The sequence below is a fragment of the Nicotiana sylvestris genome, chromosome 8 (assembly GCF_000393655.2).
Source record: "Nicotiana sylvestris chromosome 8, ASM39365v2, whole genome shotgun sequence".
Lineage (NCBI taxonomy): Eukaryota > Viridiplantae > Streptophyta > Magnoliopsida > Solanales > Solanaceae > Nicotiana > Nicotiana sylvestris.
In genome coordinates, this window is record NC_091064.1 from 9,903,794 (window position 1) to 9,923,700 (window position 19,907).

The 19,907-nt window shown below is 35.2% G+C and overlaps 2 protein-coding genes across 2 annotated transcripts; one reads left to right on the top strand and one right to left on the bottom strand.

Moving 5' to 3' along the window:
* Positions 1 to 282: 282 nt before the first annotated feature.
* On the bottom strand, positions 283 to 729 carry LOC138874668 (uncharacterized). The gene has a single exon (XM_070153442.1). It carries the CDS (start codon positions 727 to 729, stop codon positions 283 to 285), a length of 447 nt encoding a protein of 148 aa, XP_070009543.1.
* A 15,327-nt stretch (positions 730 to 16,056) lies between these two features.
* On the top strand, positions 16,057 to 18,283 carry LOC138874669 (uncharacterized). Its single transcript, XM_070153444.1, has 5 exons — positions 16,057 to 16,596; positions 16,857 to 16,958; positions 17,288 to 17,413; positions 17,493 to 17,605; positions 17,665 to 18,283. Exons 1-5 carry the CDS (start codon positions 16,057 to 16,059, stop codon positions 18,281 to 18,283), a joined length of 1,500 nt encoding a protein of 499 aa, XP_070009545.1.
* Positions 18,284 to 19,907: the final 1,624 nt, after the last annotated feature.

The following is a 19,907-nucleotide window of genomic DNA, read 5'->3' on the forward strand; positions in this document are numbered from 1 at the left end:
GAATTTACCGAGTTCTTGAAGCTAGTGGTCGATGTAGGCTCTCTTGCTGTGGTCATTATCAGCAAGTTAGACGGGGTCTAGGTCTTTTACAGTTGATCCTGTGGCTTCTATGATTTCGAGGTCTTTGATCATGTCCTTCCACTCATCACCGCCCGACCTCGACCCTGTTGATTGTTATACTTCTTTGGCTTTGCCCTCCATTTGTTGGGTGTATGTATAATCCTAGGCGATGCGATAGCATTCTCGAGAAGTGTGTTGTTCTCCTCGAATGTTGTATACTCTCTATGGGGTAGTAAATTTGATGACTTGGTACAAGATGGAGGGAATGGCCTTCAAGGCATGTATCCAAGGCCGACCTATTATGGCATTGTACGCTGTGTCTTGGTCCATGATATGGAATGTAGTTTCAAGGGTGATGCCACCGGCCAGGACATGGAGTGTGATTTCCCCAGATGTTTGTTCAACTACATTGTTAAAACCAGTTAGTGTGATGCAACGTGGCTCTATCTTATCCTTGAGTTTTATATGTGCAAGTACTCGAGGGTGGATAATGCACGCGCCGCTCCCATCGTCCACCATAATTCGTCTCACATTTGTATCTAATATGCGTAAAGTGATAACAAAAGCATCGTAGTGAGGAAAAACCAAACCGTAGGTATCGAACTTATCGAAGATGATACTTTCTTCGAGTTCGTCGTACCGTTCATGGACTATATGGGCCTTCGTCATGGCAGGAACACGGCATGATGGTGTCTCTGACGTATAGTTGAGTACTTTCTCATTTGGGTAGGGGGCCTGCTAGATCCCTTCTATTGTCGTTTCTCCGATCCTTTCTGGACTCATCTTGTACTGAGGTCAGCCGTTGGGTTAGCCCATTTAGGTCGTCTTCATCACCTCGAACTTCGGCGTAATAGGCATTGTGTATTTCATCCCAAGTTGTAGGGGGATATTTCATGAGCCGACTCAGCAGCTTTCTGGTCGCCCTTGAACTGCTTCTGTTCAACCTATTCTGGAAAGCTGCCACAGACATTCCTTCTGATATGTTTGGTAAGGTCATCCTTACGCGGTTAAATCTAGCGAGGTAGTCCCTCAGTCTCTCTCCAAGTGATTGTTTGATGGCAAATATATCATTTACTCTTGCCTCAACCTTCTTCACTCCGGCATGGGCTGTTACAAACTTGTCAGCCATCTCTTCGAATGTTTCAATGGAGCGCGTAGGCAGCTATGAATACCAAGTTATCGCGCCCCCGGTGAGGGTTTCACCAAACTTTTTCAATAAGATGGAGGATACTTGCTCTTTGGCGAGGTCGTTGCCTTTTATTGCAGTGACATAGTGAGTCACATGATACTCAGGGTTTGTCGTACCGTCATATATTTTTAGGTACGGAGACATTTTGAAAGTTTTAGGTATGGCGTGTGGTGCGACTTCATCACTGTATGGATGCTCGACGAATCGACTGGCGTCTCTTTTTGGTAAGAGTTTTGGGGCGCCTGGTATTTTGTCCACCCTTTCTTGATGCTCTTTCATTTGGTCTCGGGGCATTTTGTTTTCACTTTCCATCTCTTCCGTTTTCCTTAAGGTGGCTGTGAGGGCGTCATTACCTGCATTATTAACATTTTGAGTGATACCTACTGCGAGCAGGGGAGGGCCGTGTTGTTCGACTGTTGTCGGTGCCACGCAGGTCCTTGCACCCTCTCCGATTGCCTTTTGGGCGGGTTTGTCATGGAAGCTAGTCAACGTATTCGTCAGTCAAGCTTCGTGCAATTTTTTCACCATTGGTGGAGCCTCTTCTGTTGTGGACGTGGAAGCTCCTTCGTGGGATGTTGCAATAATACCATGAGGAAGGGGTGAGCCATTTCGCCTGGGAGAGGCATTTGGTGTTATATCCTCACCCTTTGTTTTAGTGACCTTGTTGATGGTGTTAAGGAGGTTGGCGGTGAGGTCGGCTACTGCCTTCCTCCTTTCTTCTCCGTTACCTGCCATGTTAGATTTGTGTGCACAAGAAAGTGTAGAGTTTTGCGGGTTTTTTTTGGTTGGTTATAGATCTAAAAGAAACTAAAATTTTAACTAGGAAATCCCTATAGACAGCGCCAAATTGTTTGACCAAAAAATATGAACCTTTGGTTTAACTAATTAATTAAAAGGATAAGGGATTAATCTTAATTAAAAATAATAACGTCAGATCTAAAATCGGCCTACAAGGATTACGTAGGACAGTATCGGGACAAATTTAATGCAATATGTATTAAATGATCAATATCAATAATGGGACGAGAATAACGAGCATTAAATAACAATAAATGGCACTAAATATAAACAAGGAGAATAATTCACCCAATATTAAATGAGGTGGATGATTATTCTTTTTGATAATGATGTGTGACAAATAACTATGGGAATATTGGAGACTTTCTCGGATATGATGTGAAAAATATAGAATAAACAATGAATCGAATCTCTTTAGAAAGGTAGTGTTTGTATTTATCTAGAGAGTCAACTTTTCAAGAGAGTTCTTATCAGAATCCCCATTCCCCCTTTCACCTTCTCTCCCTTTCTATTTATATGGGACATGCCCTTAATCAAATCTAAAAGTACAAGTACAGAGAATATTCAGTGGAATTTTCTCCTAAATATCCTATTACAAAACTAGCCGTTACTGTTACTCTTGGCATTTAACCTCAGTCGTGATTGACTGCTTTGCGGTGAATCCATGTGTCATTAGTCGACCTCGGCTAAACTACTGCTAATAGCACCTCTTTTGTACCGAATATGCTTAGTCAGATTTTGATCCATACAGATTTTTTGTCAGAAATATGCTTTAGAAGATGTTATCAGTAAATTTAAATTTTCAGAGAGAAACTAGGAATCTACACCAAGGGAGAGTATTAGTTGCTATGTTTTAGGACTACAACTTAGAGTTTATTTACTGCAATAATCTAATTTAAATCTTAAATAACTTCTTTTTCTAGTCTTGAGGAGTTTGTCATTTTTGGAAGATTTTATGCTGGTATTTAGGTCTTTGAAGTTAGTAATTCTTTTATAAATTGTAGTCCAGATTGCAGTGAATAAAATATAAAACTTTCAGATTCAGTTCTTTAGAGTTCCTTTTATTTCATATTTCATTAAATTTCTCTTAATCTTTCTCTATTATTTCCCTAAGTTTATTTAATAAAAACCCAACAATTTTTATCAGAGCCACTGAGTGAGTAAAAGTTTTCTTAAGTGAGATAGAGTCTGAAACGAGTTTTTCCCAATTGGCTCCTCCAGTCTTTGATGGTGAAAATTACCAACTGTGGGTAGTGAGAATGGAGACTTACTTGGAGGCTTAAAACTTTGAGAAGATGTGGAAAAGGATTAAGATGTTTTTCCGCTTTCTAATAATCTCACCATGCCCAAAATCAAGATTCACATATCCTTTTTGCAATAGAATTTGAGTCAATTTCTAAAGCAAAAATTTGAAAATCATTTGTCCATTTCCTTTGGATTCCCGAACTTCATCCTTAACAAAATGCACAGAGTCAAGATACCTGCCTAGTTATCGTAACTAGGTAAAAGCAAGAGAGTAATTTAATAGTTCAAAATTGTTAATCAAAATAGTCAATGGCTTGAGACTCACAGATAGTGGTGGTAAAATGGTTAAAAGAAAATAGTTATCCGCCCATATTATCCATTATAAAATGGGTTGGATAATGAATTTTTTAAAAATTGATCCAATATGGATAAGAACCATATTATCCACTTAGAAAATGGATAACCAATGAGTAACCAATGGATATCTAATGAGTTTAACTTTTACAGTTGTACAGCCTCAAATTGGGGGTTCTTCAAATTTAGGATAGTAAGAATTTTTCCAAAATTGATCATATTCAAGAAGCCATGGATAATATGTATTAAATATGAGTCGGGTCGGATAATTTATCTATTTTTATATTATCCGCTTTCAACACGTCCATATCCGATCCGATCCGACCCGCTCGTTTGATACCCCTACTCACAGACAAGAATATTAAAGAAGTCATAAGTTTCTATTTCGTGAGTTAAAACTCCACTACAAGCATTGTTTGGCTGAATTCAAATTTCGAGCACCTCAGAAGAAGATATTTTTTTCTCCTATCAATAATTCCAAAAGGGAAGGCCTAAATCTAAATGATGCGCAAAATATGGTTGTAATAGAAATAACGGAGAGTAAAAGAAAGGAAAATGAAGTTGGAAGGCTTGAAGAAGAAAAAGCGTGATAGGAAAAGCCTATGCTAGAATTTTAACGTTCACTCGCCAGAAGTTTTCTCATTCGCCAGAATTTTAAAGCACGAAGTAGTTGTAGTGATCGTCGGAATTTTGTCACAAATCTAGATGGATCATCAGAATTTTCAGTCACATGGTTTAAAAATTCTGGTGATCGTCACAATTTCTGGTGCTTCAGAATTCTGGTGCAAAAATTTATTGATGATCGTCAGAATTACTAGTGCTTCAAAATTCTGGTGGGTGCTTCAAAATTCTGGTGAGCATATTTTAAAATTCTGATACGGGGTTATTTTTCAAAATTACAAATAGTGGTTTTAAAAAAGTCCATAAAGCGTTATTACACCAACTATATTTAGAGCCAGCTAATGGACTTTTTGTAGGGCTAGGTAATGGAGTTTTTGTTGGGCCAACTAATAGATTTTACTCTAGGGCCATAGAGCATATAGCCGACCATTAGAAAGATAATACAAAAGAAATATAGAAGAGGCGTCTTCGTATATATACCATATATGAAACTATATTACCAAATATGTTCATAGTTTTCTTATTACCCTTCATATTAATAGTATTTCTACCTAATATATACAATGCATTAAATAAGGAATCATTGTAGCTTTATGATTCCTTATTTTGTGCGCTAAAAAGGGGAATTAAATATTTTCCAGATCTTCCCCAACGCAAATCACGCACATTCCATAATTATCGTCGGCTTCACTCTGATCTTCCACAACGGAGAACAAGATTTTCCATACTCTATTTTTGCGATACACTCTGTTTCTAGAAATTCTCTCTACATCTCTCTCTATTTCTCAATCGCAAATTTCTGTAATACAAAGCAAATGAAAAAAAAGCAGCAATTCCACCATTGACAGCCATTAAAAAGCTTGAAAGCTTTGAATTCAAATTTGAGTTTTCAAAAATCATTATTTATTTGGATTGGGTGTTGTTGAAAATAATCGGGAATATGGTTTGGAGTTTATATCTCAATTTTGAGGGGTTTTGGTGAAGATTAGACTTGATTTTGACTGAATTTCAGATTGAAACTCAAAGAAGAAGAAGAAGAAGAAGAAGAAGAAGATGACGACATATTGCAGAAATTGTAGATAAATTGTAGATTATTTGTACTCTGATTGTAGATGCTTTATTTTCTGTTTTCACAAATAAAAACTTCTACAAATCTTCTGAAAAAACGCAATTATCTCAAAAATCCCAATTATGCTACAATTGAATGAGAATTGGGATATAAAAATTCAATGTACCCAGTTTGTAGATATTTTGTAGATAAATTGTAGATTATTTGTATTCTAATTATAGATGCTTTGTTTTCTGTTTTCACAAATCCAAAATGACTAAAACTTCTACAAAATCTTCTGCAAAAAATGCAATTATGTCGAAAATACCAATTAAGCTATAATTGATTGGGAATTGGGATATTAAAATTCAATGTACCCAGTTTGTAGATATTTTGTAGATAAATTGTAGATTATTTGTATTCTGATTTTAGATGCTTTGTTTTCTGTTTTCACAAATTAAAAACGACTAAAACTTCTACAAATCTTCTGCAAAAAACAATCTACAATTTAGTATAAATGTAGTAATTATGTAGATACCCTTACAAATAATACTGCTTTATACATACTTAAACTGATTTGTTGTATATTTGTACAATTTTTGTAGAAAATATACTGAAAGATATGTTCTTTCAGTATATATCTAGCATATTCTCTGTTGCTAATTGATTCTGTTTTCATCTTATCTCTAACTGGAATGGTTCTGATGGATGTTTGAATTGGGAAATATTACTGTAAGATTTCCAGTTAATATTACCGAACATTCCCAAGAAATGCAGTATTTATTCACCAAAAGTTGCTATTGATTTTCCATCACAACTAATAGCATCATCTGGAATATATAGAAGAACCAAAAGCAATATTTTGGATTAGGCTTCAACGAGAAACTTATTGCATCGAAGAATGAATATTGGAGGAATCTGCATCCAAGAATGCTTGGATTAAGCACTTCAAATTCTGTTCTCATATAAACAAAGAAGAATTTTCAGATTCCTTTAATTAAGGAGTAAAAAACGTACAATTAATTATACCCTTAATTAATTATGGTATAGAATTGATAATTTGGTATACTAAGTGTAATTAAGTCAAATCTTAAACATTGAGGGTAATAAGATTTCCTATGTGGCATAGGAATGTAAAAATTTCAATAAAGAATAGCACCGGTTAATGATTAACAAGTATAACACTAAAATATTTTTATATATATAGAAGATTCCAATCAATTCAGATATGATAATAATAAATTTCGAGCGACAATCAAGCTACTGTTAAAGACACTCCTAATACTTTTTAATATATTTTCCTATATCTTCTCTTGAAACCAATCCATTCCCTAATACATTTGAATGGTTATAAATTAATTCATTCCATAATGTAATATATTTCCCTATTTTTATGTTGAAAACTTTCTATAACAAACTTTCTACTTTTCATACATTGGATATTTTTACTAGGAAAAAAAATACATAGGCTATTTATACAACATAACTCTAGTAAAATTATACATCGTACATTCTGAAAGAAATAAAATACATATATTCTGTGAAAAATATAATATATATTTGAGATATATATACATTATAAATCACGTATTTTCTAAGAAAAATCATGTATGTGTCTATACATGTGTTGCTTATACTCATATTTATATTTAAATATATATCATCAATATACCATTTATATTTTGAACTAATATAACATATATATGTGTATATAATAAGTTTATCTGATATATTTTGTTTCTATACACATATTAATGGCATATTAAAACTTTAGATTTATTTTTTTGTAAGGTATTTCTTAGTAATATACTTTGAATAATATATGTTGTGTGTGTGAGAGAGAAAGAAATAAATGTCGGGAAGAGAAAAAAATTGAAAAGAAAAAATCAGTTGAAAAGATTTGGGAAAAGAATTATTGTAAATTCAATTATAATATCGAAGGCTCTACGTGAGAGAAATTAGCTATAACTTAATTGTGATTTTTGAAAAAATTGAAAAGTCAAAGTCATTACTCATCAATCATCAATCATCAATAAGGTTAAAAATAGATCCCATAATTTATGTCTTCTGTTTAGAGGTGTGCATTCGATTTATCGATTCGATTTTGACCCTTATCGATAATTACTTATCGATTATCGATTTATACATATGCTTATCGTTATCGTTTCAATAAGGTTTCGATTTTTTCGATTTCGATTTATCGATATTTGAGGCTTATCGATTCGATTATCGATTATACCAATAAGAAAATTTGATGTTCCTTAAGTATAGAATAACTTAAGATAATCATAGTAACAATTGTTCCTTCTACGGACAGTAACATAGACTTTTTTTGCTCTATCTTTTACGTTTTTTCCTTTGTTTGACTGTTCATTTGACCAGAAAAGTGTCAGCACACTAAAAACAAACAGAACAAGTTATAAATGCTTTTACAACAATCATAAGTCACCAACCTGCTACCAACTGATAACAAACAATCTCAAATAAAATGGACATGCTGACCCTTTAGTGACAGGCTAAAGCCACAGAATCAAACAATCTCAAATAATTTTAATACACCTGCAATCGGAATGTTAAGCGCAGAACTGCTCTTATGAAAATTATGCTGTATGAATATTGAACACAATAGAGATTAGAGCGTGCAATTGGACCCACAACTCTTCTTCGTGCACATAGCAATTTTAAGACACCAAGATTTAAACCTGAAAGAAATTTAAAAAAATATTAATAACTTTGTAATACATCACATTCTTTTACAAGTATATTATTTAAAATGGAGAACTTACATAGCAGCTAACAAACTCTAGCAAACATCGTCGGTGGAAGCCTCTTTGTCAAGATTAATAAAATCTAATAAGAATATACATTAACAAGTCAAGCAATTAATATATTATTTAACTATCTTAAGTAATACAATAAAATTAATTAAAATATACATACCTTCCTCGAGTGTCTCAAGAAAATCTAAATCTTCCTCAACATTTAGAGGAAGCGATTCACTTCGAAGTCAATCTTAAAGGCACACTAGAGTTTCAACCAATTTAGGAGTTAATGAACTCCTAAATTGGTCAAGTATACGCCCTTCGGTACTAAATGCACTTTCAGAAGCCACACTTGAAATAGGAATAGCAAGCACATCTCGAGCCATCTTACCAAGAATAGGAAATCTAGGTGAATTCACCTTCCACCAAGCCAAGATATCAAAGTCCGGTCTTTCATTTTCAGGATCTTCTGCAAGATACTTTTTTAATTCTGTTTTAAAATCTACACCTCCACTTGCAGCTTTACGTTTCCTTATTTCATCTAAGAGTGCACCTAAACCAGTTAAAGTTTCCATTGTGCTGAATGAAGAGCTTGACAAAGAGGTAGAAACTTTACCACCAATATCTTTTGAAACCGACTTAGAGACATACTCATCAAACAATGAACTCATATAAGTATTGTAACGACCCGACCGGTCGTTTTGAGCTCTAGCACGTCGTTCAGCGGTTGGAAGTCATGAACAACTTCATTTTAGGTATATTGACTTGTACATATGGTCAGAGTTGAATTTCGAGAAATTCGGAGTCAAACTGGAAAGAAACTTTTCATTTCGGCAACCTAAGTTGAAGAAAATGGCTAAGATTGGAATCTTGAGTAAACGACCTCGGAATTGGGATCTGAAAGTTCCAGCATGCCTGTATGATGATTTCGGACTTGGACGTATGTCCGAATTTGATTTTGGATAATCTGTGAGCATTTCGGCGTATATTGTGGAAGTTAGTATTTTAGAAGAATTGCATAAATTTGGGTTGGAAGGCATTTCAGTGTTATAGGTGTTCGTTTGGGATTCCGAGTCTGGGAATAGCTCTGTATGATGATTCTGGAGTTGGGAGCGCGATCGGAAGTGAATTCGGATGTCCGGAGGTCATTTTGAAGTCATTTGGCTAAATATAGAAATTTGAAGGTTTTTGAGAAAATTCGACCGGAAGTGAAAATTTTGATATCGGGGTCGGAATGCGATTCTGAAAGTTGGTGCAAGTCCGTAATATCGAATGTGACTTGTGTGCAAAATTTGAAGTCATTCGGACTAGTTTTGGTAAGGTTTGAGACACTTAGTCTCTTTTAAGGAGGTTTAAGTTGGAAAAGTCAACCGAACATTGACTTATGTGTTAGAGGGCTCGGATTTGAATTCTGATGATTCAGTTAGCTTCGGGGGATGATTTGTGACTTAGGAGTGTGATTGGAAGTAATTTTGGAGGTCCGGTGTAGAATTAGGCTTGAATTGACAAAGTTAGTATTTTGGCGAATTCCGGTTGATAGGTGAGATTTTGATCCGGGAGTCGGAATGGAATTCCGAGAATTGATGTAGCTTTTTTTATATCATTTGTGATGTGTGTGCAAAATTTCAGGTTATTCGGACATCGTTTGGTCGGGTTCTTGATCGACAATGTATTTTCGGAAGTTTTTGGAAACTTAGGCCTGAATTCGATGAGTTGAGGGTAATTTGATGTTGTTTGAGGTGTTTTGATGATTTGAGCAGGTTTTAATGATGTTATGAATTATGTTGGCATTTTTGGTCGGGGTCCCATGAGGCTCGGATAAGTTTTGGAAGAGTTTTTGGAAGATTTTTGCCGTTTTGAGCATAAATATAATGATCTAAAGGTTCATTTTTAGTTCTAGAGATCCAAATTTGATTTCGAGACTTCCAGAATTTAAATCATGAATTATAGGACTGATATGGAAATTTTGGTTTAATTTCATCGAGTCGCGATTAAGTTTTTGACGTGAAATGTGAGTTAATTGTTTAACGAGCGAAATGGGTATTGAACTAGGCAAACAAGCTCCGAATTGAGTTTTGATTGAAGGGTTGTGTTCATATTATTATTTGTGACTCATAAGAACAAGAATCGTCTAATTCCGAATTCGTATGATAGAGTTAGAACCATTTTAGTAAAAAATGGTTGTGTTGCAAATTTCTTAAAAGCTGCTGTATTTTCTGCAGCAGTGAACAGTATCCGCATGTGAACAGTAACCGTGCGGGGTGAACAATGAACAGTACCCCGTAAACAGTGACCCGTGAATAATAACCCGTGAACAGTGCCGGGCAGAATGTTAAGTTCGGGAGATTTTTCCATTTTGACGATTTGGAGCTCGGGTGAGGCGAGTTTTCGAGAGATTTTCAAGGAAAACATCGGGGTAAGTGTTCTTAACTCAATTTTGATTAGATTACTCGAATCTATTACTAGTTTTGGCATTTAATTCGCGAATTTTGTTGGAAAAGGGTATAAAACCCTCTTGGATAGAATCACAGATTTAAGGGTCGAAATGATATGAGAATTGGATAAATTTTGTATGGTTAGACTCGTGGCGAGATAAGGAATCCGATGATGTTAATTTTCTGATTTTCTGAGACGTGGGCCCGGGGCTCGGGTTTTGCAATTTTTGCGATTTTTGATATTTTTCGAGTCTTTTTGATTGGGTTATAGTCCCTTAGCCTATTGTGATGTATTCGTTGTGGTTTTGGCCAGATTCGACGCGCGAGGAGGTCGATACGAAAGAAAAGGGCATCGCGGAGTAGTATTTGGCCGGCTAGAGGTGAGTAATAGATGTAAATGCTGTTCTGAGGGTTTGAAACCCCGGACTTTCACATCGTAATGCTATATTGAGGCGTGACACGTACTCCATGGCGAGTGCGGGGTCGTATACTATTGGGGATTGTGACTTGGTCCATCCCGTGTGATGTTTATACTATACTGGTGATTGATACACATAATTCATTGATATTACGGGGCTTGATGCCATGTTTGGGGCCTTGTGCCGATTTGTAAAATCCTTCGAGGATTGATATTACTGCTTAGCATGATTTGCATATCATTTAATTTCAGTCCAAGGTTTTAAATGTTGTTTTGCAAACTCAGCCATAATTCTAAGTGTTGAAAACTTAAATGATATTTTTAAATGTATTCCGGGCTGGGAACTTCTGTTTTGTAAATGCCCAAGGGGCTTATTATATTATTTTCTGGACTGATTATAAAGTGACTTGAAATAGTGGTAACAATGACACTGTGTGATATACTTGAAACAGTGGTAACAATGACACTGTGTGATATACTTGAAATAGTGGTAACAATGACACTGGATGATATACTTGAACAGTGGTAACAATGGCACTGTATGATATAAATTGGTCAGGTAACAATGGCTGACCGGTCAGGTAACAATGACTGACCAAGATATTGCGCTTGGGCTGTAGGAGCCCCTCCGGAGTCTGTACACACCCCCAGTGAGCGCCGTCGACGATAAATAAATATGGATGGCTCGGGCTGCACGCCGCAGTGGGTACTGGAATGTACCATCATATGCATTGCATTGCATTCATGTATTTGTATTTATACTGTTGTTTAGCTGCTCAGTTCCATATGTTGCTGTATATTTGGATTTTAGCTTACTTTGTGTATTTACTGGATTTTCTTATCTTCGGACTGTAGTTACTTTTATTACTCACTGGGTCGGAGTACTCACTTTACTCCCTGCACCTTGTGTGCAGATCCAGGGCAGTCTCAGGCTCAGTAGATCCAGTTGATCAGCAGATCCAGCCTCTGGGAGTATCGAGGTAGCTGCACGGCGTTCGCAGCCATTGATCTTCTCCCTCCTATCCTATCTCTTTATTTCCGCATTATCGGACTTTGGATATACCGTGTATTAGGATGATATTCTGTATTCTAGAGGCTCAGATTCGTGACACCGGGTCGGGTTATGTTGGGCTTTAAACACTGGTTATTATTGTCGTTAAACTGTATTTATTTATTCATTTATGTTTAATAATTGTTAAAGATACGATTTGGGTTAGTTGGCTGGCCTTGTCTTCACGAGAGGCGCCATCACGACCGGGTTAGAAAATTGGGTCGTGACAAGATTGAACCTCTTTTTCAATAATTGTCCCTTCATCATCTCCAAACACCTTCTTAAGTACAAAACTAACAGTAGTAAACTTGTTGCGAGGATCCAAAACACAAGCAATGAAAATTATTTTGTTCATTTTTTTTGGTTCACCCCAATATTTCTCAAATTTTTTCCACATACTTAATGCCATCTCACTCAAAAATTTATCTTCAGTTGTTATTAATCGATTTAAGTAACCAACAACTTGACCAATTTCAATAAAATGGGCACTCAATGTTACATAAAGTGACCCGGACACCTTCAAGGTGAGATTATAAAATATTTCAAGAAATTGTGCAATTCTCTTTACCTCATCCCAATCAGTTCTTGTAAGAATACCTATAGGCTTTCAATCTGAAATGGCATCAAACATAAGATAACGTGACAAGCCGGTATCACGATCAGATATTCTTTAATTGCACGCTTATATTCAATAGCCCTGCTCAACATCAAGTAGGTGGAATTCCACCTTGTAGGAACATCTAAGCATAAAGACTTCTTGACAATATTTTCACTTTTACAACATTCCTGAAACTTCCTCAACCTAGCAAGAGACTGTCTAATGTATCTGACTACACATCTAACACGAGCAATAGAAATACCTGACTCTTGTAAACCATCTTTCACAATAAGATTTACAATATATGCCATGCATCTCATGTGAAGGTGTTGAACATTCATGGAATTGGTTCCCCAATCATCTAATTTGTCAGACAACTTCTCCACGGTCACATCATTTGAACTAGCATTGTCAACTGTGATAGTGAAAATCTTTTGCAAACTCCACTCACGCAAATAATCAATAATACACTTTGCCATATCTTCACCTTTATGACTAGTAATGGGAGAAAAGTTAATAATTCTTTTATGCATAATCCATTCACTATCAATCCAATGGGCTGTGATGCACATATAGTTAATTTTTTGAATAGAAGTCCATGTATCAGTGGTAAGACTTACTCTTTGACTTGTTCCTTTAAGAAACTTCATTAATTTATTTTTTTCCACATTAAAAAGAGCAAAATAATCCCGTGTAACAGTAATATGGTAAGGAATATGAAAACAAGGTTATGTCACTTTCATAAAGTTTCTAAAGCCTTCCTTCTCAACAAAACAAAATGGAAGTTCATCAACAATCACCATACGACACAAAGCCATCCTACACTCTTCTTGATCAAATTTCCATGGAATAAGACCACCTTTATTACCCCCCGATAATGTTTGAAATTGTAATATTTTTTGACCTTTTTCAACTTTATAAGGATTCTTTGGACATTTATCGATATGACTATTCATTTGTATCGTACTTTTGCCTTTTGTCTCAAAATATTCTTATCCACAAAATCTACATGCATATTTATTATTTCCTTTAGCATCAACTTTTTTTTCAAAAAAATCCCATGCCCGAGATCGTTTTTTCCTTTGTTTTGTAACTGTCGAGTGAGTAGTTGCAGTCGTAGACTCGGAACCTCTACTTTCATCAGCCACTTTATCAATATATCATTTTCAGCCATGTGAAATGAATGAAGAATGTAACTTACAGTCTTAAACGAGTTGAATGAACCAAAGCAAGACGAAGTCAGCACTCCTCGCTCTTGAATCTACATATCAAAATAAAATACAAACCTTGTTTTACATTGTTGCCTTAAGTAGGTTTTGTGTTTTCAATTCAATGACTTGTTGAGAATCGCTGTTAGTGTGTAGACTTATATAAAATTAAGCATTTGTTCAAGCATCACGTTCATAGCTTCTATAAAATTTAGTAATTTACCCTTATCAAACAGAAAAAAAATTACTGAGAGAACCTATTTGGAGATAGAGAATTACCAGATCTGTGGGAGAAACTGAGAAAGGAGGAATTTTGAGTGAAGAAAATTTGAGGCTTTAGCTCTAAAGGGGCAGAAGCAGAACAGTTCTGCCAAAAACGTTGAGGCTTGAGCAAAGCTTGACTCTTGAGGAACTTCAGATTCTGAACTGAAGCAAAAGCGGCTCGCTGGCGCCTGAACTGAACGGGTGAAGTCGTGACTCGTGAAGAGGAAATAATAGGTTAGGGGAAAATCTTGAGGAACTTCAGAAGGCAGAAGCGGTGCCTGAACTAAATGGGTGAAGTCGTGAAGAGGAAATAATAGGGTAGGGAAATTAGGAAAGAATAAGGGTAGAGGAAAATGGAAATAATAAGTTAGCATAAAGGAAAGGTTATATAGAATAAGGGTATAGTTGTCTTTTTAGTATATCTTATCGGTTTATCGATAAACCGATAACCGAAGTGGACAAAATCGATAACTCGATAAAAAAAAATTTCGAAATCGAAATCGATAAATCGATAAACTGATATCGATAAACCGATGACAAATAATCGATTCGATTTATCGATAAACCGATTCGAATGCACACCCCTACTTCTGTTCACTCATCAATTTTGTGCATATAATATGCTAGTATTGTAAAAAAAATTGTTATTTATGGAATAAACTACAATTAATAGTCTTTTTCTAAATACTTTTTGGAAAGGGATTAGGCGTGAAAAAATCTCTTTATATTGGGCTACATGCTAAACTAGAATCGTAAAAATTGCATGGGGCACCCTATTTGGGCGCCCCTTTTTAACCTGTAGCCGCTTTGTCTTTCTGTTTGCACCCATGCCCGTTTTTTTTGTTAAAAGCCTTTTAAAAAGACTATTTTGCCCTTTTTTATTAAAAGACTACTTTCTCTCCAAGTATACGCGAGCCCTCTACTGTGTCTGTCTCTCTCTCCCGTTATTCACATTTTTTGATTTATTCTTCTCTGAAATCAAATGGTTTTCGTCATTGTTTTGATTTTTCAATTGCTAGTCGTCGTTGTTCCCACATTACGATTTAATCACAGATACATTGCATTGTTTTACGACGAAAATAAAAGCTTTCTGGGTTTTATTTTACGATTTCTGGGTTTTCTTTCTAGTTTTGGTTTTGATAGTCATGTATTTATGATTAATAGTTTCTTAGGGTTTATTTGATAAGTGCATTAGTTTTGGTTTTACGATTGTGTTTTTAGGTTTTTTGAATTTTTATGTTGTTGATGAAAATTCTATAAATTCTCCAGTGATTAGACGTCCAAATTTTTAAAAATTTTGAGGGTTAAATAGATGATACTATTAAAGTGATGATACCTTAGATAGGAGCTGGAGTTCTTCTTCTTCTTCTTCTTCTTCTTCTTCTTCTTCTTCTTCTTCTTCTTCTTCTTCTTCTTCTTCTTCTTCTTCTTCTTCATATTTTGGCATTATTTGTGGATTTGAATTTGTGTTTTGTTTTGTGTAAAAACTACAACATGTTTTTTTGTTGAATGTTTTGTGTTTTGTAACTGGTGAACTTCAGCTTTAGGAGCTGAAGTTTTTGTTTTTATTATTGGTGAAATTTAGCTCTAGAGCTGTAGTTTTTGTTTTGTAACTGTCAGCTCTAGAGCTGAAGTTTTTGTTTTGTAACTGTCGAACTTCAGCCTTCTTAGAGATTGAAGTTTTAACTGATCTTTTGATAATGTCTTGATGTTATTTTTTGTATGTTTTACTTTGTTTGAACAAATGACACCTAAAGATCCTAATGCAGCTAAAGTACGCAAAACAGCTAATGCACCTAAAGCACCTAGACAACCTATAATACCCCCAGGTCCATATGTCCCTGCTCCTCCACCTACAAGACCAGGGCAAAGATATTTTGAGTTTCGAGATTAGTTTAACTGTAAGGGTTACTGGAAGGGGAACCACAATTTGAAGAAATTAATTGCAACTTTTTTGACTCCTACACAACAAGATAAGCTTAATAATGGTACATTTCGATACATTATGGCTATGGAGAATTTCCAATGCAGCATAGAGTTGGTTCATTGTCTGTGTCTTTCTCGAATATTCACCAATGATCGAGACTCCATTAGTTTCAAGATTTTTGGCCATGATGTTTCCTTCACTCTTGAAGACTTCCACATTATGTGCGGTTTGTGGATCACAACACATAATATTGAAAAACCAATTAATCGAGAGAGCAATATTCTGAATCGCTATTTTGGTAAGTCCAAGGGTGTGACTTTGAAGGATATTCGAGATTTTATGACTCGGAATGAAATTTCAAAGAATGCTGTGAATCACATACACGTATGCAAGAGCAATGATGATGTTGTGAAGCTTATGAAAATTCTTATTGTAGAGTCTATTTTATTTGGGAAAAAGACCGAGTCATCTGTGATGGAGGAGTATGCATCTATTGTTGAAGATGATAAGGTTTGTGTTGAATATCCTTGGGGTAATGTAGCTTATGAGAAGCTCATTTACTCATTGAACATGCATTGGACAAGCAGAACAAATTATGTTCAACTGAGTATAAACTTGGTAGATTTCCATATCCGTTATGTGCTTGGTTCTATGAGCGCTTCCCAGATATTCGGTAGAAGTATATAAGAGAGTATGGGTACCTTGATACCCCTCAGGTTCCCAGGATGTTACGTTATGTATGTGTGGGAGAGCCTAAATTTCCCAAACTTTTTGATATGTTTAGTAGTCATGAAGTAAGTTACTTTTTTTTTGTCTTTATGTTAATATATCGACGTATTAGTTTTTTTCCTCATAATATACTTTTTTGTATTAAACAGAGATATCACAATTTTAGGGTAGTGGATATAATTCCTACAGAAGAGGAATTGAATTCAATGCCTTTAATTGGACAATTACCATGCAGCCAGATTCGTTCAAAGGTACTTAACACGGTTCCTTGAACTGGTGAATCACCACGTACTTTGAGTCGATCAAAAGAAGCGAATCGAACTCATGTTATTGATGAATCACTACATAGTCAAAGTCGATCAAAAGAAGCGAATCGAACTCCTTTTATTGGCGAATCATCTCGTACCCAAAGTAGTTCTAACCGTTCTACAACTGGCTTTGATAATAATGAATTACTCGACACAATATGTTCTGTAAGTTTTGATTTGAAGTTTTTTGGTTTTGTTTTTGTAAAAGTACAACATGTTTTTGAGCTGAAGTTTTCTTATATATCTGAATTTTTGTTGTGTGTCTATTTTAGAGGTTAACGATGGAGGTTCAAAGGCATGCAGAAAAAGAAATAAGCACGATCGTGAAAGAAGTTTTCGATAAGTTTGAAAAGGAGGAGCGATCTGCTATTGTGGATGCGGTTTTTGCAAAAGTAAAGGTAAGCTAATTTATAGAGAAGTCTTTTTATTTCTTCTAATGTTATTCAGATTAATCATTGTTAGTAATTATTTTTCTAGGAATATTTCGATGAGAAGTTTGAACAGTTGTTTAAGATTGTCAACAAATCAAATGGAATGGACGATTGCAATTTTGATTTGAGTAACCATCGAGAATATGATAGGGTGAACGAGTGTTACGAACATCCATCAGATATTAATTATGTTGATGATGCATCAGATAAAGTCGCAGATGTAATGCTACACGTGAGGAAACGACTTTTGAAGGCGATCAACATGTTCAAGAACAAGTTGAAGAGGAACGTTCCAGTACTGATAGATTGAGCAGAGATGAAAATGATGAAGAACAATTATCAACTGAGAATGTTGGAAGCAAGCAAGTTGCAGATAATCAAGTTGTTTATACTGAAGAACATGTTACTCATGATCCATCACATAAAGTCGCAGATGATAATGCTACACGTAAGGAAACGACTGTTGAATGCGATAAACATGTTCAACAACAAGGTGGAGAGGAACAATCTAGTGTTTATAGATTGAGTAAAGATGGAAGTGATGAAGAGTTAACAACTGAGAAAAGTGCAGATGATCAAGTTGTTGGTACTGAAAAATATACACCGAGTTGTGGTTTGGAAAGTGATATTGGAAAAGGCAATTTGTTTGGCGATGGAGACCAAGCACCTGTTGGTAATTTAGAACAGAAAGCGAGTGATGTGTCTAGCACTATTGGGAAAGACGATCGGTTTGATGGAGCACTAGCTATTTGCATGGAAATTTTAGGTGGTGATACACAGGAAATTGTTACTACAGGTATAAAGTGTGAAGTTTATAATAGTTCAATGATACCTTAGATAGGAGCTAAAGTTTTGTTTCATATTTTGTGTTTTTTTGTTATATATTTTTATGAACTTTTGTATTTTTTTTGGATTTGAATTTGTGTTTTGTTTTTTGTAAAAACGACATGTTTTTTGCTGAATGTTTTATTTTGTAACTGGTGAACTTCAGCTCCAGAGATGAAGTTTTTGTTTTGTAACTGTCGAACTTCAGCTCTAGAGCTGAAGTTTTTGTTTTGTAACTATCGAACTTCAGCTCTAGAGCTGAAGTTTTTGTTTTGTAACTGTCGAACTTCAGCCTTCTTAGTGTTAAAGTTTTTAACTGATTTTTTTGATAATATCTTGTAGTGAAATTTTCACTACAGGTATAAATTTTTTCTATATTATATATATATATATATATATAGAAAAACTAGTTGATCTATTCCCCATCTTTATGAATATGTAATGGAAGTTGAAACTAGTTATGCTTCAATTGACACAACTCAAAAACTCTTTGAATTGAATGAAGGTAGTGTTGAGAAAAACCTTCCAGAAAATGCTCCAATGCTCCTCGACGTTGGTGCACAGTTGAATGAAGATGTAATTGCTTATATCGACAAAGGCATGCAGCCTGGGGAAATCACAACGGAAGACAAACGTCAAGGTATTCTATAGATCATGAATTTATTACATTTGATGCAAGTATAATTTTTACAGTTTGAAATTTTACATAATTTATTTTTTTGTTTTGGTTTTGAATGATTTTCCAGAAAGACTCGAGGCAGCTCAAAAAGAATTTGGTGAGCTTTTGCAGCTATATCAAAAAGGAGAAATACATATATTCACACCTGTTGGCTCACAGACACGTGTGAAGTGTATTGGTATTATTTTATAAAATTTAGTCAGTATTATTTAATTTTTTTTTCATGAAGATACATGTATATCTGAAGGTAAAGGAAGTGGATCTATTGTAATGCAAACACCATCTATGTCTCAACACTTAGACCAGGTAGTTATTTTCTACAATTCGATTACAAGCTGTTTTTTGCCTAATGTATTTTTGTATCAGTTTTATTTATGTTTATATTTTTCTTGCTTTTGCAGATCTCATCTGATGCATCGCAACTTCTTCGAAATCCTAAGAGAAGGAAGATTTCTAGTTCTCCTATGTGTGAGACCAGTGATATCCCCAACTTCAATATATGTTCATTTTCGCTGGGTAGTACACAAGGGACTGATTCAGAAGGTAATTCTGCTGATGTTGTTATTCGTGAAGAGAGACAAGAACGTCGTGAACATCAGGGAGTTGGTCAAGTATCTGCCACTATGGTTGTGGTTTCTTCCCCTGCTGGTGAACAACAACAGTTAGTTGTGATGGAACAGCAGGAAGAGCAAGCAAAAGGAAAACCAGATAAAAAAGGGAAAATGATTCGTATGGAGAGTATTTGGTTGAGATCTCCTTACGTAGTTCATAAACAAAAGGAAAGGGGGCATGATTGGAAAGTAGGAAAGAATACACGAAGGTGTCCCTTCCATTATGTTAATCAAGACAATGGATTGATGCAAAGATTTATAGAGTGGTTGGAGATGGATGCCAATGAATATGATTCTAATCCATTCAGATTAGCTGGAATTGATATTCGAAAATCATTCTTTACCG